This window comes from Salmo trutta, chromosome 17, assembly GCF_901001165.1.
Source record: "Salmo trutta chromosome 17, fSalTru1.1, whole genome shotgun sequence".
Lineage (NCBI taxonomy): Eukaryota > Metazoa > Chordata > Actinopteri > Salmoniformes > Salmonidae > Salmo > Salmo trutta.
The window spans coordinates 30,159,400-30,183,366 of record NC_042973.1 but is presented as its reverse complement, the minus strand read 5'-3'; the positions used below and the strand labels follow the sequence as shown (position 1 = coordinate 30,183,366).

At 39.3% G+C, this 23,967-nt stretch overlaps 1 protein-coding gene across 3 annotated transcripts; it reads right to left on the bottom strand.

The window, feature by feature from the left end:
- Positions 1 to 1,443: 1,443 nt before the first annotated feature.
- Positions 1,444 to 23,549, bottom strand: LOC115152008 (mucosa-associated lymphoid tissue lymphoma translocation protein 1). 3 transcript variants are annotated; one of them, XM_029696438.1, is made up of 16 exons: positions 23,357 to 23,549; positions 22,322 to 22,476; positions 18,446 to 18,535; positions 17,851 to 17,975; positions 17,603 to 17,741; positions 17,282 to 17,457; positions 16,784 to 16,886; positions 16,085 to 16,105; positions 15,679 to 15,882; positions 13,144 to 13,321; positions 10,316 to 10,390; positions 10,105 to 10,232; positions 7,255 to 7,404; positions 6,396 to 6,550; positions 2,225 to 2,347; positions 1,444 to 2,117 (listed from the first exon to the last, which is right to left on the bottom strand). In XM_029696438.1, the coding sequence occupies exons 3-16, from the start codon at positions 18,462 to 18,464 to the stop codon at positions 1,779 to 1,781; spliced, it is 1,935 nt and encodes a 644-aa protein (XP_029552298.1). In that variant the 5' UTR covers positions 18,465 to 18,535; positions 22,322 to 22,476; positions 23,357 to 23,549; the 3' UTR covers positions 1,444 to 1,778. The 3 variants fall into 3 exon arrangements, with proteins under 3 accessions (XP_029552298.1, XP_029552300.1, XP_029552299.1); XM_029696440.1 differs by having other exon boundaries at positions 16,790 to 16,886; XM_029696439.1 differs by lacking the exon at positions 22,322 to 22,476.
- Between the last annotated feature and the right edge of the window lie 418 nt (positions 23,550 to 23,967).

Genomic DNA, 23,967 nt, shown 5'->3' with positions numbered 1-23,967 from the left:
ATGTTTCATTCATATTTTTGTTCAATTTGGAAAGAAACACACCTGTCTATATAAGGTCCCACAGTTGACAGTGCATGTAAGACCAGAAACTATACCATGAAGTCCAAAGAACTGTCCACAGATCTCTGAGATCGAATTGTGATGAGGCATATATCTGGGGAAGAGGATAAAACAATTTATAGACTGTTGAAGGTTTTGAAGAACACAGTGGTCTCCATCATTGGGAAATTCAAAAAATATGGAACTACCCAGACTGGCTAGAGCTGGTCTTCAAACCAAACTGAGCAACCAGGCAAGAAGGACCTTGGTCAGGGAGGTGACAAAGAACCCAATGACCACACTGACAGAACTACAGAGTTCCTTGGCTGAGATGGGAGAACCTGCCAGAAGGACAACAATCTCTACAGCATTTCACATATCTGACATTTATGGAAGAGTGGCCAGACGGAAACCACTCCTGAGAAAAAGGCACGACAGCACGCCTGGAGTTTGCAAAAAGGCACGTGAAAGACTCCAAGAGCATAAGACTAAATATTCAGGGGTTCTATGAGACAAAAAAGTAACTCTTTGGCCTGAATGCAAAGCTCTATATCTGGAGAAAACCAGGCAGAGCTCATCACCCGTCTAATCCCATCCCTACTGTGAAGCATGGTGGTGGCAGCATCATGCTACTGTATGTGGATGCTTTTCAGCGGCAGGGACTGGGAGACTGGTAAGGATAGAGGGAACAATGAATGGAGCCAAATACAGGCAAATCCTTGATGAGAACCTGCTTCAGAGTGCAAATGACTTTAGAATGGGGTGAATATTTAAATTAAAACAGGACAATGGCTCCCAGCATACAGCCAAAGCAACACTGGAATGGTTTCAGAACAAGAATGTGAAAGTCCTTAAGTGGCCCAGCCAAAGCCCAGACCTGAATTCCAATGAACATTTGTGGAAAGACTTGAAGATTGCTGTTTTCCGCTGCTACCCATTTAATTTAACAGAGCTTGAGAAAATCTGCAAGGGAGAATGGGAGAAAATCCCTAAATCCTGATGTGCAAAGCTGTTACAGACATGTGCAAGTAATCACCACCAAAGGTCCTTCTACAAAGAATTGACTCGGGTTTAAATACTTATGCAAATTAGATTTCCATATTTCATTCAGAATAAATGTGAAAACATTTCTAAACATGTTTGCACTTTTTCATTATGGGATATTGTGTGTAGATGGGTAAGTGGAAAAACAATTTAATCCATTTTGAATTCAGGCTGTAACACAACAAAATATGGAATAAGTAAAGGGGTATAAATACTTGTACAGGCACTGTACATGGGACAATATTTTCAATTTCAATAGCTCCAAATTTCAATGACTTAACTTCTAACCAACTATAAATTGTATATACAGATATTGAAACCATTTAATGAGACAACTAAAAGATGTGCAACATGAAAATATTCCCATTTATATTGTGTAATTTATTTCATTCTGTGATCATTTAAATAATAAATATTGCATTTGTTTGAGTGTCATGCTGAGAACAGAACAATAGTGCTTATTGAGAGGAACGTAATCCAGAATGTCATCTCCTCAAACTCACATGCACCCATGTATACAGTACATACACACCTTATAACCACAATTAAACTGATAGAATTTAACCAGAGAAAGGGAATGTATCATGCTGATTTTATTATGTGCATTGATTAAAGCCTAAACAGCAAATATCCGATGGACTACACTAGTCACGACTACTAGACTATCCTCTTTCCATAGACGTGGAGAGGGGAAATCAATGGGTAAAGTCATGAGGCTCAGTCTCATCATTCTCCCCTGGTTCATTGCTCCTTGCAGTGGGGACTTTGGCAGCACACTCTGCCCTCTTAGTGAAGGGGCGGCCTGGCTGGCCCAATGTCTGACGTGGAAGCTGCTTGCTGTGTGAGATATGGCTGTGTCCCATACTCTGGGCAGGGGCACCATCTCGTCTCTGGGCAACCATTGCTTGCTGTCCCCTGTGCAGATCACAGGATGCCACCAGAGGCTTCCCTATGTCCAGCTGTTTGCTCTCTTGCAGCCGCAGCTTCCTGTCCATGTAGGTATAGTGTAGGTCCACCTTTATCACTAAGGATCCCTTTACAACAGGGAAAGAAAAACAACAGAATACAGATTGTATTTTATACATTTCTAGAGATATAATTACAAATGTTAAATATGAGGTCCCAGACATAGTAAACCTACCTGAAGCTTTTGAAGGCCACAAAGTCTGAGGCTACAGTCAGGGTTTTCAGCAACCAAGTTATTTAGCAACAGAGAGTCCATTTCACCTGACCTCCCAGGACTAGAGAATATATCCTCCATTGCCTAAACACAGAGGCCAGGCATAAGATACATCAGGCAACTACAGCAAAACCTGTCATACCCACTTGTTATTTTACAAAGTGCATAACAAGTGGCAGACTACTGGAGTAAGTAGGGAGAACATAATGCATTGAACCACTAGGTGTCAGTATGCTCCAAGGAATTATTACTTCACAGAAGCAGAAACGTGATAAGCTGTTGTGCCAAAATGTCCTGCTCTTGTTTCTCACTTCAGCCATTTCTAATAGCAAGGTTGTCATGAAAATTGAGAGGGCATAAGGCAGACTATGAAAATAACTGTGCTGTTCATAAGTTACAGTGCATTCGGAAAGTATTCAGACCCCTTGACTTTTTCCACATTTTGTTATGTTACAGCCTCAACACTAAAATTAATTAAATATTTTTTCCCCCTTATCAATCTACACACAATACCGCATAATGACAAAGCGAAAACATGTTTTTAGACATTTTTGCAAATGTATTAAACGTAAAAACAGAAATACCTTATTTACATAAGTATGTAGACCGATTGCTATGAGACTCGAAATTGAGCTCAGGTGTGATGTTTCTACAACTTCATTGGAGTCACCTGTGGTAAATTCAATTGATTGGACATGATTTGGAAAGGCACACAACTGTCTATATAAGGTCCCACAGTTGACAGTGCATGTCAGAGTAAAAACCAAGCCATGAGGTCGAAGGAATTGTCTGTAGAACTCCAATACAGGATTATGTCAAGGCACAGATCTGGGGAAGGGTACCAGAAAATTACAGCAGCATTGAAGGTCTCCAAGAACACAGTGGCCTCCATCATTCTTAAATGGAAGAAGTTTGGAACCACCGAGACTCTTCATAGAACTGGCCGTCCAGCCAAACTGAGCAATCGGGGGAGAAGGGCCTTGGTCAGGGAGGTGACCAAGAACCCGATGGTCACTCTGACAGAGCTCCAGAGTTCCTCTGTGGAGATTGGAGAACCTTCCAGAAGGACAACTGTCTCTGCAGCACTCCACCAATCAGGCCTTTATGGTAGAGTGGCTAGACGGAAGCCACTACTCAGTTGTTCCACTGGATATCATAAGGTGAATGCACCAATTTGTAAGTCGCTCTGGATAAGAGCGTCTGCTAAATTACGTAAATGTAAATGGCACATGACAGTCTGCCTGGAGGCACCTAAAGGACTCTCAGACCATGAGAAACAAGATTCTCTGGTCTGATGAAAACAAGATTGAACTCTTTGGCCTGAATGCCAAGCTTCACATCTAGAGAAAACCTGGTGAAGCATAGTGGTGGCAGCATCATGCTGTGGGGATGTTTTTCAGCGGCAGGGACTGGGAGACTAGTCAGGATTGAGGGAAAGATGAACGAGCAAAGTACAGAGAGATCCTTGATGAAAACCTGCTCCAGAGCGCTCAGGACCTCAGACTGGGGCGAAGGTTCACCTTGCAACGGGACAATGACCCTAAGCACACAGCCAAGACAACGCAGGAGTGGTTTCGGGACGAGTCTCTGAATGTCCTTGAGTGGCCCAGCCAGAGCCCAGACTTGAACCCGATCGAACATCTCTGGAGAGACCTGAAAATAACTGTGCAGCAACACTCCCCATCCAACCTGACAGAGCTCGAGAGAATCTGCAGAGAAGAATAGGAGAAACTCCTCAAATACAGGTGTGCCAAGCTTGTAGCGTCATAACCAAGACGACTCGAGGCTGTAATCGCTGCCAAAGGTGCTTCAACAAAGTACTGAGTAAAGGGTCTGATGTAAATGTTATATTTTATTCAATCTTTTTTATACATTTGCCAAACATTCAAAAAAACTGTTTTTGCTTTGTCATTATGGGGTATTGTGTATAGATTGATGAGTGGAAAAAAACAGTTGGATCCATTTTAGAACAAGGCTGTAACATAACAAAATCTGGAAAAAGTCAAGGGGTCTGAATACTATCCGAATGCACTGTATGCCTCAACGGAGGCTCCTCAGAGGAGGAAGGGGAGGGCCATACTCCTCAGTGAATGTAGTAAAATAAAAATAGTGAAACATTAAAAAACATATCCTTTTTAGATAAAACTATACTTTATATAAATATGTCACCAAATAATTTATTTAAATACACTGTTTTGCAATGAAGGTCTACAGTAGCCTCAAAAGCAGTCTGAAGGGTAGCACCATGGTGTAGACGGAGGACAGCTAGTTTTGGTCCTCCTCTGGGGACATTGACTTCAATATAAAACCTAGGTGGCTCATGGTTCTCACCCCTTTCCATAGACTTATACAGTAATTATTACAACTTCCGGATGACATCCTCCAACCTATCAGAGCTCTTGCTGCATGAACTGGCATGTTGTCCACCCAATCAAAAGATCCGAGAATGAATCCATTTATGAAAGCATAAGCTACTGCTAGCTAGCACTGCAGTGCATAAAATTTAGTGAGTAGGCTCAAAGAGAGAGAAACACAATAGTTGAACAGGTAGCCTAGTGGTTAGAGTATTGGGCCAGTAACTGAAAGGTTGCTAGATCGAATCCCCGAGCTGACAAGGTAAAAATCGGTTGTTCTGCCCCTGAACAAGGCAGTTAACCCAATGTTCCTAGGCCGTCATTATAAATAAGAATTTGTTCTCAACTGAAAAAAATAAAACAATTCTTTAAAATGAAGGAGACACGTGCGAGAGAGAGAGACAGCTATATATACTTTGTTGTATTATTATTATTATTTTTACTTTCACTTAGCTAGCGAATGCAGCTAGCTAGTTTAGCCTACTCAAACACCCGGCTCAAACAGAGAGGGATGCTATGTTAGCTAGCTGGCTATCTAACACTGGAACTCTTCCAAGTCAAGGTAAGCTTTTGGTTTTATTAATTTATTGCCACAGGGACCTGCCGGTGTAACTGCTAAACTGCTTGCTGACTGTAATGCATGATTGTAGTGGGTTTAGTAATGCGTTAGTAATGACTATAACGTTAACTAATATGGCGACAATGATGTAGGCTTTGTGTAGCGGTTAGCGGTTATGAAGGTTGGGCTTGGAAAGGTTTTTTAGCCTGGTCACAGACAACTGATTTTTGCTCTGAAGTCCACAAGTGAAGGGGAAATGTGAGAAGAGGAGAGAGAGTAGAGACGAGAAGGAATTATACAATGATTAAATTGATCATGCTGTTTGTATGTGGCTGCTATGAAAGTGAACTATGTGTGCGAGTAATCAGGGGTGTATTCATGCCGCCGATTCTGTTGAAAAACCTTTCTTAAAACAGAACCTAACGGGGATAAACATACCTGAATTTGTCCAATAGAAACTCTCGTTTGCAACTGTTAGACTAATGATTACACCCTAGATCAGCTAGATGCAGGCAAGAGTGTGCGGTATTGAATGTCTGTCACCTTGATTACTCTAATTTTTCTCTCGACCTGTGCACCTACATTGTAATTTTGCATTCATAGGCTAGGTTGTAGCAACCTCATGATGGGTATAGGGAAAATTTGAGTATAATGTGGTAGCTTAAACCTATCAATGTTACATTGAGCTGGGTGAATGGAATATGAATGACAGTCATCCAATATGCTGTAATAGAAATAAGGCCATGCTCATAAAATGTTTTATTGTTCTCCCTCATCTTAAATGGCACCAACCACCACTGCCTCGAGTGTACAGAGGAAAGAGGAGATCATTACATGTGTACTCTTGACAGCCTTTCACAATTATAAAGAGTAATGCCATGTCAGGATCAGATAAATATCTATACAACAGTTTTAGCGTTGAGATGTGACCACAACAGGAAATAGTTCATACACCTTGTGCAGAACCCACTCTTAGAACCTTCTAAAGTTTAGCACCTAAACACATTTTCTTAACCTTTGGTTTTCAGTTTTGTTCTCAGGGTTACATATATTTCTCAGGTCTCACAAGGAGTTAAAAAGTGATTTCAATCAAATATTTTATGTGTAGTAATATGTGAAGTCATGCAACTAAATCAAACTGCTTATTAATAAGGGCTGGTTGTACACCATGTCCTGCCCTCTAGGTAGTGTGGCAAGTAAGAGTAAAGATGTCACTCACAGGTGTGCTCCTCAGAGTGATAGTGCAGTCCTGGGCTCTGGGTCCAGTGGTTTTCACTGTGCCAAAAGCAACCATGACGTTGGAGAACAAGGCTGAGAAGCTGACCTCCACCTCAACTCCACAGGTGAAAATAAGCAACTTCTGACGTGGTAGCTCTGTGTGGGAGGACATCACATAGAAAGACAGTTTTAAGATACAAATTCTACGCAACAAAGCATCTCTGGAATGCAGACTAGATAGACGTGATAAGAAAGTTAGGCAGCCATGTTAAGAAATGTTGCTTTTATAGTAGCAGTTACTATTTCTTCCCATTTAATCTGAGCCAGAAATATATATGGGGATTCTGAAGAACTTCAGTGACGACAAAATTCTATTTGAAGAAAGAATACAAGATAAGTACATTTTTATGTGATGGGGAAGACAAAAGTATATTCCCTTCTGTTACACATACTGGTACACTGTGAGTGAAATAAGCTGAAGGCTGACTTTAAATATACAAACAAGTTCGCTTTCTGCTATCACCACAAATAAACAGTAAATCCTTGAATGGTGGTGTGATGGTCATTACTCATGCTCAACCACACTGTTTGTACATGATAACAGCCACAACCATGTCACATACACAACTAAAAAAGAGTGCTTTTTCCTCTTACTTGTTAACACTAGCTTAGGGCAAGAAACTGACTTAACAGCTACACGATTTCATAGCAAAAGATACACCATGGCTAAAACATCTGAAATAAAAACAGCACTTGACATACACACAGTAATTTATCAATAGTGTCTTTGGATTTCAATTGTGAAAAATGGGGTAAAGATCATGTCTGTATTGGGGATATTATGGTGTGTTAAAGCTTACCGTTGGCCTGTCTCCAGCAGGCGTCTCTCAGATGGAGTTCTCCAGTGTGGCCGGTGGTCCTGATCGGATCTGTGAGGGAGCGAGGCTCCTTTAGCGTGTGTTTGATTTCCACCGCCTGCTTGCCTGTGACGAAAGGGTCTCTGCCCAGATCTGAAGAACAGGTTAAAGGTTAGCCTATGCAACCGAGGCAACAGCTGGTCTTAAGAAGGGTTTAATGGTAGGACTGAAATGAAAATAATAATACAATTTAACTGATGTAAAGGCTCCTAAATTATAAACATGTGCATGATAAGAGTGAACTTCTAGAAATGTTTAGGCAAAAGGCATGTATGTAAAAGGCATTGCTGGCCAGATCAGAAACTGATACACTGAAACCCTATTCAGGTGTCTGGAGACAGGCGTACTCTTAGCCTTGCAGAGGATTTGGCTTCAGTACATATTTTAAGCAAGCGGTCTTTGCCATGTTTCTATTAGAGTTGAGTGGACATCAGTTCAACATCAACTAGTTTTCCATTTGTAAATAAGTCTAAGACAAGAAGGACATAGATCATAATTCCTCAAAGGAGTTTCTGGGAACGCTGTGTTTATTGTTCATAAAATGGTCTCATGATGTGATTGTGATGTGATCTGTCACTTCAGTGAATACTATTTCCTAGACATGGATAGAAATGTATTTCAGCTGTAACCCTGAAATAAAACCTATTGTGAGTAACGGTGCAACTCATCTGAGAAATCTTAACATACAGCAAATATCTCTAATCTAAGAGAGGTTCTGTGCCAAGGTTCGACTGTTACAGCCACCGACAATTCATCAGTCAACCTATACAGTACTGTACCACCACCCCATTTGATGGGCTGTGTTAAGCTATGCAAGATCACCGTCACTGGAGCTGAGTGACCACAGGAGAGCAGTGTAGGGAGGTACACACACACGCACAGACACACACGCACACACACGGCAGAGCAGCTGTCTTTAACTCTACCCCTCTCAGGTTTCCTGCTGTGCTATGGCCAACAGTGTGAATTTCTAGAGAATGAGGTCACATGCTATGCAGCTCTGTCGCACAAAGTCATGTTACCAGAGAGACCCATCAAACAAACAAACAAGCACCCAGTTGGGATAGCATACTCCACCCACTGCTACCTGCTGCAGGGTAAACACCAGGGGAGTAGCCAGTGACGGATAAACATTTTGATGTCAACATGTCTGTACTCCAACAAGTAGACAACAACACGTTCCACACTGACCCTGTTTACAGACACTGCTGTACATCTCCTATAGAGGAGCAATGGAGCCAAAAGCCACACTTCTGCTCTTATTTGCAAGGAATTTAGTATTTCTTGCATAATATCTTGTCATCTTTGTCAAAAGTAATTTTCCTATTTATCAAAAGAAACCCTGGGGTTTTCAATGTGAGTCATGGATTGGTGTTAATAGTATGTCAAAACATCCATCCTGAAATGTCAAAGTCACACAGACTGCAGAATGTGGCCACTAGAGGGAAGTACTAAAAGCAAAGCCACCGTCATACATCAATATATATATATATATATATATTTTTTTATATCAATCATATATTATTTTATATAAATGATTCACATTTTTGATATCAATAACTAAAATATCGTTTTTATATCAATAATTCAAAGACCTTCATGGGGGTGGTATTACATTTTCATGCTCCTACATAGAGTGCCTATTGAAAGTATACACATCCCTTGCACAGTCTTGACATTTGCTGCCTTAAAATTTTATTTGATATTTTCCTACTGATGTATACAACCTACTCCACATTTTCTTTTTTCTTTTTTTACCCCTTTTTCTCCCCAATTTCGTGGTATCCAATTTCGTGGTAGTTACAGTCTTGTCCCATCGCTGCAACTCCTGTATGGAGTAATAAGATTCTACCAGCTTTACGCAACTCTTAGGGTAACATATATCGATTGTTTTTGTCAAAATTGCTCAAGGAATTTCTTGGGAATCATTGATGGACAGCAATATTCAATGTTTATGTTATCACTGATTTTCAAGCAGATTTAGGTCAAGACTGAGACTACTAGACCATTCAGGAACACTCAACACTTCATGGAAAGCCATTGTGGTGCGTCTTTGGCATTAGAATTTGTGTAATTGTTCCACTGAAAAATAAAACTGTCACTGGGTTAGGTTTTCAGAAGACTATGGCGGGTTTTCCTCTAACTTTTTACCTGTCCTTCGTTCCTTTCATATTTATTTTGATCCTAACATACTCCCCAGTCCCTGCCAGTAACAAGCATACCCATAACATGATGCTGCCACCACAATACTCATCTTCTTCAAAATGATTCACACATGTAATGGCTAGCAATGGTGCTTCCACCGAGTATTAACTATGGGGTGTGAAGACATAGTTTGTAATCAAGACATTTTCTTTTTGTCTTTTTAATTTTCTATCATTTTTCTTTCACTTTAGAAATGGAAAAGAATTTTATAAATGTTTAGATACTATTTTATACACAGGTTTAAGTCTTAATTATGCTAAATATATGCTAATATTGATATATTTTTTATATCAATAATTGTATTTTTGATATCAATGTCATTTTCAATAACAATAATTCAGATTTTCAAAATCAAAACTTCCAATTTTTTATATCAATAACTCCCCATAGGAGTCAATGGTGATTTTTTTTTTATATGAATAATTTAATTTTCTTATATAATTAATTGTAAAAAATGTATTTAAAAAAAAAATTACAAAAACAATTACCGATATCAATAATTCCAATTATCACAATAATAATAATTCTATAATTTGAGTGTTTTATATTTAAAATTATGAGCAAAGCCTATCATACAAGAACACTGACCCTCAGACACCAGCTCCAGGATGTGGGTCACTTTCTCTGGCTGCAGGATGTGCTTGTTCAGATACTTAGTGAAGATTCCGGTGCTCTTCCCTCCGTCCTGTACCTCATAAGCCTCTGCATTTTCACATCTGTTAAGGCAGGTCATTTAGATTTCAGGCCATGAATGAACACTCATAAATCAATTGTTGTTACATAGAGTAAAAATACATACGTGGCATATCCATACACTGTGTTTCCCATGGGTACCAATGGCCTGATTTCAGAAGCTAGGCAATCTTGGTTGTACCTGAAAATACAAATATGCAACTTAACACCTGTTTTAGCAGTGGTGGAAAAAGTTATAAATTGTCATATTTGAGTAAAAGTATAGATATCTTAATAGAAAGTTACTCAAGTAAAAGTAACCCAGTAAAATACTACTTGAGCAAAAGTCTAAAAGTATTTGGTTCTAAATATCCTTTTTTTTTAAAATCTTTATTTTAACAGGGAAAACAGACTGAGACCTGGATCTCTTTTACGGCTGTGCCCTGTGTAAACATGTTGACATGTACAGTTTTAGGCATACAGACAAGAACATTTCAAACAACAAAGACACAATTCAAAAGAAACAATTCAACAGAAACAATCACAGACAACCTCATATTGATCCTCCATAACATTTTTGAAATGGGCAAGGGACACCAGAGTGTCTAACTTAAGTTGGATCTGCAGTTTGTTCCATAAATAAGGTGCAAAGGAACTAAAGGCAGTCCTACCCAACTCTGTGGAGACCGCAGGAGTCTCTAATGTAATCCACATCTGTGATCTGGTTTTAAAATTAGTATATCTAGTGGAAATTAATGATGATATATATGGAGGTAATTTTAAAAGAAATGCTTTATAAATAAACAAGAGAGCATGTTGCTCTCGCCTCACAGATAGAGATACTTAAGTATCAAAAGTAAAAGTATAAATAATTTCAAATTCCTTCTATTAAGCAAAGCAGGTGGCACCATTTTATTGTTCTTTTTTTATTTATGGATATCCAGGGGCACACTCCAACACTCAGATATCATTTACAAAAGATGCATTTGTGTTTAGTGAGTCCACCAGATCAAAAGAGATGACAATGTGTTTTCTTGATAAGTGCGTGAATTGGACAATTTTCCTGTCCTGCTAAGCCTTCCAAATGTAACAAGTACTTGTGGGTGTCAGGTAAAATGTATGGAGTAAAAAGTACATTATTTTCTTTAGGATTGTAGTGAAGTAAAATGAATCTGCTCATCATGCTTCCTTATGTTTGTGTTAGCCTTATTTGTCTTCTGATGTGTTATTTTTTCTGTCAATCAATGGAATTGTAGACTTGTTAAAATGTTAAATAGGCAATACAGTGGCTTGCGAAAGTATTCACCCCCCTTGTTATTTTTCCTATTATGTTGCCTTACAACCTGGAATTAAAATAGATTTTTGGGGGGTTTGTATCATTTGATTTACACAACATGCCTACCACTTTGAAGATGCAAAATATTTTTTATTGTGAAACAAACAAGAAATAAGACAAAAAAACTGAAACCGTGAGCGTGCATAACTATTCACCCCTTCAAAGTCAATACTTTGTAGAGCCCCCTTTTGCAGCAATTACAGCTGCAAGTCTCTTGGGGTATGCATGTCTTTATAAGGTTGGCACATCTAGCCACTGGGATTTTTGCCCATTCTTCAAGGCAAAACTGATCCAGCTCCTTCAAGTTGGATGAGTTCCGCTGATGTACAGAAATCTTTAAGTCATACCACAGATTCTCAATTGGATTGAAGTCTGCGCTTTGACTAGGCCATTCCAAGACATTTAAATGTTCCCCTTTAACCACTCGAGTGTTGCTTTAGCATTATGCTTAGAGTCATTGTCCTGCTGGAAGGTGAACCTCCGTCACAGTCTCAAATCTCTGGAAGACTGAAACAGGTTTCCCTCAAGAATTTCCCTGTATTTAGCTCATCCATCATTCTTTCAATTCTGACCAGTTTCCTAGTCCCTGCCGATGAAAAACATCTTCACAGCATGATGCTGCCACCACCATGCTCCACTGTGGGGATGGTGTTCTCAGGGTGATGAGATGTTGGGTTTGCGCCAGACATAGCGTTTTCCTTGATGGCCAAAAAGCTCAATTTTAGTCTCATCTGACCAGAGTACCTTCTTCCATATGTTTGGGGAGTCTCCCACATGCCTTTTGGCAAACACCAAACATGTTTGCTTATTTTTTTCTGGACACTCTTCTGTAAAGCCCAGCTCTGTGGAGTGTATGGCTTAAAGTGGTCCTATGGACAGATACTCCAATCTCTGCTGTGGAGCTTTGCAGCTCCTTCAGGGTTATCTTTGGTCTCTTTGTTACCTCTCCAATTAGAGAGGTGAGTTTTGGTGGACGGCCCAACGGAGTTTTGGTGGATGGCCCTCTCTTGGCAGGTTTGTTGTGGTGCCATATTCTTTCCATTTTTTAATAATGGATTTAATGGTTATCCATAGGATGTTCAAAGTTTCTGATATTTTCTATAACCCAACCTTGATCTGTACTTCTCCTCAACTTTGTTCCTGACCTGTTTGGAGAGCTCCTTGGTCTTCATAGTGCTGCTTGCTTGGTGGTGCCCCTTGCTTAGTGGTGTTGCAGACTCTGGGGCCTTTCAGAACAGGTGTATATGTACTGAGATCATGTGACAGATCATGTGACACTTAAATAAAGTCCACCTGTGCGAAATCTAACTAATTATGTGACTTCTGAAGGTAATTGGTTGCACCAGATCTTATTTAGGGGATTCATAGCAAAGGGGGTGAATACATATGCACGCACCACTTTTCAGGGGTTTTTTTTATTGAATTTTTTGATAATTTTTTTTTTCATGTCACTTCACCAATTTGGACTATTTTGTGTGTCCATTACATGAAATCCAGATAAAAATCCATTTAAATTGCAGGTTGTAATGCAACAAAATAGGAAAAACGCCAAGGGGGTGAATACTTTTGCAAGGCACTGTAGAGCAACAATGACATGAGGTGTCCATCAGGAGGCCTACCATGTTCTGCAGGTGTCTAGTAAGACCACATTCAATGCAGTCCGTCTCTCCTGCATCTTGCGCATGACCCTCTGTACACAGACACAGTTCTCTGGACGGTATGGTTGTGGAGCGTCTATGGCCACCAGATAGTTTCTCCCTAAACGTTCGTACCCATGACCAGCATAGTAGAACAGGGCTGTGGGGGATATCATTGTGTTAGTTGTATATTTTGTGTGTATTTCATTTATACACCAAAATAACTATTAGTTATTTAGCATTGATCGCTGTTAATTAATCAGATTAAAATCAAATCCGTGGCAAACGCATGTTACATGGCGTGAACAGGAAAAGCAGTCTCTCATAGGCATAAGAGTAAATTCAGAGCACCCGAAAAGTATACTTCAGCTCAGCGAGAGGTACAGATCTAATATGGCATCTGTCAAACAAGGCTCCATGTTTCATTTTAGCAATCATATACTGTAGAATATCACACAACACTGACCCTGTCCTTTATCAATCAAATATTATGTTGCTTGTGCTCTATATATTATGTGTAGGGTTGCAAAGGGAGGGTATATTACTACCAGTCAACTACCAGAATTTTGGTATCCTTCAAGGATTTTATGTAATATATCACAAAACATCTAGTGGCCCTTTTGGGTACTTCAACTTTGTACAGGCGTCTGTAATTATCTCTGTCCCTCTGTGTGGCTTTATCACTTAAAATGTTAATCAAATAAAATATAGAAATATATGTATCATCATGAAATATCCTTTATTTTTTCATACACTTTGATTTATTTTACTATGTCAGTATGTATTTGTTGTCGATGTTTCAGCGTCAAACTGGAAGCAGTTGTGAAAAAAGTCAATAGTTGGAAGAGTTAAAATAATAACTTCAAATAATGCCATTGTTGATAAGATGCTTTTTTCATTAATTAGGCATTTTCTCTTGAACCATATGGTGTATCTAATAGAAATGTATGGACAATATGGACACTGATATAAAAAAAAATGATACTATGTATGAATCATTTTTTTTTAAAGTTATTCAAGTATAAATCACCAAAGTTATGATAGATTGCCATAGATTTTCTGTTAATTACCAAAATGACTGAAGATTCCAGTAACTTTGGTAAACTACCGGAAGTTTTGCATCCCTGTGCAGCTGAGTTGGGTAATTTCATGTAGCATGTTTTGAATCTGTAAATTGTGCAGGTCCTTAAAGCTCCTAGAAAATCCAGATCGCTACTTTTCAGATTGGTTTTCATATTAAGCTGACCTCGTTTTCAATAACAGCCATACAACACACAAACATGGATTATTAGATGAGACAGAAAATGTCAAACTCTTACAAATGTTTACATGCCACATAAAATGTAATGCTCTTATTTGACTCAAATATTAAAAGCAATATAAGCTGACAGTTGTTAGGTTGTTAAAGGCCCTTTACAGGTGCTAAATAAATCTCCCAAGTAGAAGTGCTACAGGCCTCAGAAACAGCAAGTGGTGGAAAAAGTACCCAATTTTCATACTTGAGTAAAAGTAAAGATACCTTAATAGAAAATGACTCAAGTAAAAGTGAAAGTCACCCAGTAAAATACTACTTGAGTAAAAGTATAAAAGTATTTGGTTTCAAATATACTTAATTATCAAAAGTAAATAGAATTGCTACAATATATAGTATAAATCATTTTAATTATTATATTAAGCAAACTAGACAGCATCATATATATATATATATATATATATATATATATATATATATATATATATATATATATATATATATATATATATATATAGAGAGAGAGAGAGAGAGAGAGAGAGAGAGAGAGAGAGAGAGAGAGAGAGAGAGAGAGAGAGAGAGAGAGAGAGAGAGAGAGAGAGAGAGAGAGAGAGATTTTTTGTAACATTTACTGATAGCCAGGGACATGCTCCAACACTCAGACATCATTTAAAAAAGAGGCATGTGTTTAGTGAGTCAGCCAGATCAGAGGCAGTAGGGATGATCAAAGATGTTCTATTGAGAAGTGTGTTAATTAGACAATTTTCCTGTCCTGCTAAGCATTCAAAATGTAATGAGTACTTTTGGGTGTCAGGGAAAATATAAAAAGTTGTCAAAAATATAAAGTCAAGTAAAATACAGATACCCCAAAAAACTACTTAAGTAGTACTTTCAAGTACTTCACACCACCGGAAACAGTTATACATAGCAAGGCATCTCGCTCCAAACACTACAGGCCCAAGCTTCTCCTTTCCACCTCTTATCTGCCTGCTAAACCACACTCTCACACCAAGCTACTAATAAGATCTCTAAACAGCAGCATAGAATTATGCTAGATCAACCGAAACGGGCAGAATATGTTTAAAGGGAGCTTAACAAGACTACGATGTCTGGTTTCAGCTTAACAGAGAAATATTTTTGTATGCATTTACACATTTTCAGTGAAGTGTCATCGTTAGCTTTCTAGAGTCTCTGAAAAACCCTCATTCAAAATACATTCTCCCTTGAAATGTAACCACCAGAATACTGTACAGTATTGAACTCACCATACACGCCCCTGTCAAGCAGGAGAAGGAACTTGTCAATGGCCGCCAGCATCTCCTCCCTGGTGAGGTCCAGTAGAGACACCACTCTGAAGCCCAGCTGCTGCAGCAGGTTGGCCATCTCATGGACATCCATAGTGGGGGCCATCAAGTCCGGATGGTGGGAGTATTTGAGGTTACCAATAAGCAGGGCCACTTTGTCAGTCGCTGGACGAAAAGACCATAGTGGAATTTGTAATCAGGGTCACCTTACTGTACTTTGAGAACAGCTAATTAAATATACTATAGAAACATGGAACCACACATATCAGGAAATACTGGTACAACAGTTCCCCACTTCAATGACACAATGCTCAAACCACATTCTAAAAATACCTCAAACGGATACTATATTTCCACTGACCCATACCTGTGAGTTGATTAGATGGCACTGAAAGAAATGGAAAAATAATAAAAGGCAAAGGTTATAATCAGTGCATAACCTAACACTTCACACTTCAATCTGTTAACATAACAAACAAGATCGAAAGCAATATGAGAGTGTAAAAGGCCTCCTAGTTTTCATTCAAACTGGTTGGGTCAAATTCATAAGGATTTTGAAATATGAATGTTGTTGATGTGCCAACATGTAGAAAACACATACAAAGAGGAACCTACATCCAAAGGCTAGTTCCTTGACCACTTTTTAGAGCCTGAAAACTTCTAGTACAGTCTTTAACAAAGGGGAAGTACCTTAAATCGTCAGCGGAATGGAAAGACCCACTTGTGGGAGGGATGTGCAGAAATCTGAACTTACCGCTATTCCACTAGCTCAGTGAAAAGTGTGGAATTACTTTCCAGTGAATTATGTGGTAGACTTTGTCAGGGAATATATAAAACGCTAATAGTAAAGCTCATGCCACTGAAAACTTAAAATAATTGCTGCTAGTGCTTTGTCATGTGCTACTGTGAGAGTTTCATATTCCCTATTGCACATCTGTTTATAATTACAGAGCAGCATTCATAAAAGACTCGGCTATATGACATCATCATTCACATTATGTTCAATTCATGTAAACATGATTTCCTTTTTGTTGCCCAGATGCCCTTCAAGTAAGATCCCACTTACATTTACCTATTTCAACATCAGCTGCCTCTGTCCATCTCTCCTCTTGAACATTGGATACATAGCAGAGATATGTTCCTCTATGGTCTGACTCTGCATTCTCTATCTACAAGGGACACAATCAAATGCATTCACATCACTGGCTCTACTCATACACATAAGACTTCTCTCCTAGAATTTAAACCTCATGTTAAATATTAACTAAGTTATTCTAAATTACAATGTTTACATAGGACCAGTGGTGTAGTGGAGGGTAAACACAAGTAAACGCAGTTAACCCACTTTTTTTTTGCACGGCACTTATCACTCACTTTCTGGGGGAAATTGCATTGAAAATATAGGGAGAGTTACTTTTTTCGCCTCGACCAGAGTTTTCACACCAATGTTTTTACCACTACATCACTAAATAGGAGTGGTGAAGCATGGTATCTCAGCCAGCAAATGATATGACAGAGTAAACACGATGACCTCAGTGCAGGAGTAAATAAACACTGGTGTTACATGCAGTGTGTCCGTGGTCTTGCCCAACAGAGGATGTCCATTTCTGTACCACTGGTAGTGAGGGGTGGGAATGCCAAAGGCAGTGCAGCTGAGGGTGAGTCTCTCCCCTTGTCTGACAGTCTGGGGTGCAGGGTGTACAGCGATATGGGGCTCCCCTCGCCATGCTACTGGGAGACCTGAAGAAAAAAATTAAGAAAAAATGCAATAGCAATACATTATAGGCAAAATAGTGCTGTAAATTGATCAAAGAGGATTTAACAATCTGTATTACAAACATGTTATTATCTTAGAACTGGTAACTAATATAGTGGATTCCTATACCTGGTTTAGCAATGTCCAGGACCTTTACTTTGACCCATTCACTGAACACACAGTTGCAGAACTGGTCATTCACGCGACAAATGTAGAGCTGAGACCTCTGGGCTGGGACAATCAGATCTGCTCTGGTCCCACCAAATACCTAAAAAACATTAACCATTTCATTGGATATATACTGTGTTACTCTATGAATTGACAACATAATACTGTGTCAGACAAGAATGACAAAAAAATCCTCAACAACCACATACCTCCTCTTTACTGGACTTGAACCACTGGTAGTTCAGGATACCAGTTCCCTCTGCTCTCACACTCAGAGTCACCTTATAGTTCAGTGGTACATACACAGAAACAGGATGCTGCACAATGACGATGTCTGAAAATGTAAATTGATAAAGTGATAAGTGATTAAAGGGCCAATCCGCAGTTGAAACTATAACAAAGCCAACACCCTGCCTCTGTGTTGGTAAAAACCTGAGGGATGGGCCATAGACAGAGATATGGATGCAAGGGCTTACCATCCATGATATCAGCATTAGTGTTTTTAGGCTATGCAGTGTTTGTTAATATTTACAATGTTTACAAACATTGGAGTAAAACAACCTTATATTTTGGGTTCTGATGAGGTGTGACATTTGAACTAAGCTCATGAAGGTATATTCTTCAAGAATCACTATGTATACATCATTAATTTATAAGTCTAAAAATAGATAGCCCCTTTCACAGTTACTGTAGGTTAAGTTATATAACATAACATTATTTTGAATAACAAAACATAATATTATGTCAGTGTACTGATCAAATGGAACATAGTTAACTTGCACAATAAATAGGGCAAATACACACCTCTGATCATGCTTTTCATCACTTCAAGGTGAAATAAGAACTTCTGAACCTCAAGTATGATCTGTTCTGGTCATCACTGCACTGTGCTACCTATTAAGCAAAAGACAGAATATGAGTATCAGTTGTGCCAGAGGTGAGTGAACGGGTATCAACTAAAACAAGTCAAGATCCAGCCAAAAATAACAGGAACATGTCATGGAGATGACGTCTGCTAAGGGCCACATGGAACAAATGTGCATACAATGTGCGCACAACTGTTACTAATAGATTTTCTCCCCACTTCCCATTTCACAACCACGCATGTGACAAACACGATAACACAAGGAACAATGAATCTATTTCAAGAGAAATTGAGACTGATAGGTAGGTTAGCATATTTGCAAAACAATCTGTGCTTTAATAAAAGGTCAGCCAAATTGGACATCTTCCTGAAAATGGCTTACTACAGAGTAGTAACAATTATAGGCTACTATCAACATTTGCAAGTTTATCAATGGCTGTAAAATTAGGGCCAAATAATGTATTTTATAGTCTACAGCTCAAATTGTGACTCTAAATGATATGGTCTCTAATTAAACTAATAAGATGAATAGCCTATAAATGTCTAGAGCAGGGTTGACATGCCCACAGTTTTCCAGACATTTAGTTAATTTGAAAAAGATGTCAAGGGTGAAAAATGAGCAGGTTTTTGGGCTACTTCTAAATTCAACCCACGCCGTCATGGCATTTCTCAACAAAAAAAAGAACATTATTTCCCTGTGACCTGCAGCTGCTGACTACCAGGCAGTGAGGAAGGCTGTTGCTGAGTGTGTGAGCGGTGGGGAGGGGAGGGGAGGGCCGGAGGGGGGAAGGGGGGGTGTTGAGAGAGCACTGCAGCATGTCCTGACAACTTTTTACCAGTTGTAGACAGGCCAATTTCATTATGGAGACACGTATTTCCAACCCTTTTTCCATAAAACATACAGTGTTAATGTGCAAGAACTGATGCACATCAAGAAATAACTGCGACACAGCACTGGGAAACGACTTTAGGCGCACTAGTGCGCATTACATGAATTCGCTCAAAGGTGGTTTAAACTGCATGCAAGGAAAGGGTTTTACGCATGCTCAGTTCTTGGGTCTCGACCGCTGCGCAGTTGGAAATTTTAAATGGAAATTATGGAACTCCCTTGTGTGCTTCTGTTATGGGGAAAAGTCCACAATGAAACTCACAATAAACGTGGAGAATGATACATTTGCATCTGTTGGTCATCAAGTAGCCTATTAATGTCTATGCCATTGTAGGTTACTTGCCTACCACTTGATACAATAAATATGTTGAAATGACAATATCACTGGAGACATTGCTAGTTTTTATTGTTTTATTTCACTGTAGAGCCCTCAGTACCGCTCAAAATGCCTTAGATAGCTCTTTCGTCCCACTCCGCACACCTGCGAGACCTAACCTAGTTTAACTGATGCCACCAGAGACAAAATCTCTCTCATCGTCACTCAGCGCATAGGTTTACCTCCACTGTACTCACATCCTACCCTTGTCTACCCTTGTCTGTACATTATGCCTTGAATCTATTCTACCACGCCCAGAAATCTGCTCCTATAATTCACTGTCCCTAACACACTAGACAACCTGTTCTTATAGCCTTTAGCCGTACCCTTATCATACTCCTCTATTCCTCTGGTGATGTAGAGGTTAACCCAGGCCCTGTAGCCCCCAGTTCCATTGCTATTCCACAGGCGCTATCATTTGTGGACTTCTGTAACCATAAAGCCTTGGTTTCATGCATGTTAACATCGAAAGCCTCCTCCCTAAGTTTTTTTTTTCACTGCTTCAGCACACTCCGCCAACCCTGATGTCCTAGCCGTGTCTGAATCCTGGCTTAGGAAGGAAATTCTGAAATTCCCATCCCCAACTACAACATTTTCAGACAACATAGAACTGCCAAAGGGGTTGGAGTTGCAATCTACTGCAGAGTTCTGTCATGCTATCCAGGTCTGTGCCCAAACAGTTCGAGCTTCTACTTTTAAAAATCCACCTTTCCATAAATAAGTCTCTCACTGTTGCCACTTGTTATAGACCCCCCTTCAGCCCCCAGCTGTGGCCTGGACACAATATGTGAATAAATTGAGCCCCATTTATCTTCAGAGTCCGTAATGAGTCTGCAGTCAAACAGGTACAAAAGTATCTATATCCACAGTAAAATGAGTCCTATATTGACATAACCTGAAATGCCGCTCAGCAAGGAAGAAGCCACTGCTCCAAAACCGCCATAAAAAAGCACAACTACGGTTTGCAACTGCACATGGGGACAAAGATCGTACTTTTTGGAGAAATATCCTCTGGTCTGATGAAAAAAGAAATAGAACTGTTTAGCCATAATGATCATTGTTATGTTTGGAGGAAAAAGGGGGAGGCTTGCAAGCCGAAGAACACCATCCCAACTGTGAAGCATGGGGGTGGCAGCATCATGTTGTGGGGGTGCTTTTCTGCAGGAGGGGCTGGTGCACTTCACAAATAGATGGCATCATGAGGATGGAAAATTATGTGGATATATTGAAGCAACATCTCAAGACATCAGTCAGGAAGTTAAAGATTGGTCACAAATGAATCTTCCAAATGGACAATGACCCCAAGCATACTTCCAAAGTTGTGGCAAAATGGCTTAAGGACAACAAAGTCAAGGTATTGGAGTGGCCATCACAAAACCCTGACCAAAATCCTATAGAAAATGTGTGGGCAGAACTGAAAAAGCATGTGCGAGCAAGGAGGCCTACAAACCTGACTCAGTTACACCAGCTCTGTCAGGAGGAATGGGCCAAAAATCACCCAACTTATTGTGGGAAGCTTGTGGAAGGCTACCCGAAACATTTGACCCAAGTTAAACAATTTAAAGGCAATGCTACCAAATACTAATTGAGTGTATGTAAACTTCTGACCCACTGGGAATGTGATGAAAGAAATAAAAGCTGAAATAAATAATTCTCTCAACTATTATTCTGACATTTCACATTCTTAAAATAAAGTGGTGATCCTAACTGACATCAGTCAGGAAGTTAAAGACAGGGAATTTTTACTAGGATTAAATGTCAGGAATTGTGGAAAAACTGACTTTAAATGTATTTGGCTGAGGCGTATGTAAACTTCCGACTTTAACTGTATATAGACTTTTCTATTGTGTTATTGACTGTACATTTGTTTATTCCATGTGTTACTCTCTGTTGTTTGTGTCGCACTGCTTTGCTTTATCTTGGCCAGGTCGCAGCTGTAAATGAGAACTTATTCTCAACTGGCCTACCTGGTTAAATAAAGGTGACATTTTTTTTTTTTAAATACAATTGCAAAACAATGTGCCACTTGTGTTGCCTACCTGGAGCTGGAAAATTGATTTAATAAGTAGCCTATAACTTCAGTTTATTGTTGTTGTAGCCTTGTGTTATTATTCAATTATTAATGTCTATGTTTAGGTAATTCAATTGGAAGTTATTGTGACCATGGTCACAGCTCTATCAGCATTTTCTTTGGCCATTAAGCTGTTGTTAGAATGCATTAGATTGATGGTAACATTAAATCAGATTAGGCTACAGGTAAAAAAAAAAATGCTGGGTGTTGCTGACAAGCATATTCAGTTTATATTCATATTATTCATAGTTGATTTCGTGATTGAAAGACCCCCATCACAGTGGAGGCTGCTGAGGGGAGGACAGCTCATAATAATTTTGGCTGGAATGGAGTCTGTGGAATGGTATCAAACACATAATAGACGTGGTTTCCATGTGGTTGATACCATTCCATTGACTCCATTCCAGACATTATTATGAGCCGTCCTCCCCTCAGTAGCCTATTACAGTAGGCTATTCGTCAACACAAGCACTTCTTACCTCAAAATTGCCTCACTATTCATGTTGAAAGGCTGGTCATGGCTCACATCAACAACATCATCCCGAAAACCCTAGACCCATTCCAATTCGCATACCGCCCCAACCGATCCACACATGACGCAATCTCAAATGCACTCCACACTGCCCTTTCCCACCTGGAGAAAAGGAACACCTATGTGAGAATGCTGTTCATTGACTACAGCTCAGCATTCAACAACATAGTGCCCACAAAGCTCATCACTAAGCTAAGGACCCTGGGACTAAACACCTCCCTCAGCAAATGGATCCTGGACTTCCTGAAATGCTCCTGAGTGGCGCAGAGGTCTAAGGCACTGAGGTACCTTATTGCTATTATAAACTGGTTACAAATGTAATTAGAGCAGTAAAAAGTAATGTTTTGTCATATCTGTGGTATATGGTCTGATATATCACGGCTGTCAGCCAATTAGCATTCAGGGCTCAAACCACCGAGTTTAGAATTACAATTCTAAACTGGGTGGTTTGAGCCCTGAATGCTGACTGGCTGAAATCTGTGATATATCAGATCATATACCACGAGTATGACAATACATTGCATTTGTAACCCCACCTCTTTAAGGAATACCTGGGATAGGATAAAGTAATCCTTCTACCCCCCCCCCCCCCTAAAAGATTTAGATGCACTATTGTAAAGTGGTTGTTCCACTGGATATCTTAAGGTGAATGCACCAATTTGTAAGTCGCTCTGGATAAGAGCGTCTGCTAAATGACTTAAATGTAAATGTCTTCGTTGAAAATTAATGCTTGACCTGGCAACCCTGGTCAAGAGAATCACAACACATTCCTGTTTGCACACTCAGCCCATATGTTTTGTGTTATGGTGTATCAGCTCTTGGAAGTCAAGAAAATACATATATGTTATAAAACACAGAGGTATGCTTACATTAAACTAAAGTCAAACAGGCAAATAGTATGGTATTGGAAAATGTATCAACACATTTATATTGCTAGAGAGGGTTATTGTGTAGGCTACCTGTATCAATGTAGTGTACATACCTGAACTGCGACCAAACACCATGCACATGCCACACTGTCTGTAACAGCATTGATCCGATGGCATTAAACAAACTAGAGTAGAGAATGTAAGATGGCCTTTACAAACTATAGTAGAGAATGTAACTCTTGTAAATCCTCAAAACTTTATATCAACAAAAAACAGGACATCCTTTTCCCGGAACAATGATACCCACATATTACCGTACTGTATGTAGTATATGAGGCAAAATACTTTTGGATATCCTTCCGCAAAATTTGGGAATTGGAAATCTATTCTAAATACAGAATTGACTCCAGGGCACATTTTATACATTCACATACGCTTATAGCTAATTAAATATTTTCTGAAAGGCAAAATCATATCGTAATTCAATTAGCAGAAATAATGATCCAAAACCAGATCCATCCACAATTACGTGTGGGTCAAAATAGCATAGCACAGACCTTACGGTATTGCAAGGTGGATTAAAATTTGATTTCACTTATGAAGAAATTGCTCTCTTTTGGGGGGGGGGGGGGGGTGTTTTTTGTTGTTGCTGAAAACACCAGTATATATAGGACATATACAAACAAACCAACAAACAAACAGGAACAACATATATACGCTATAT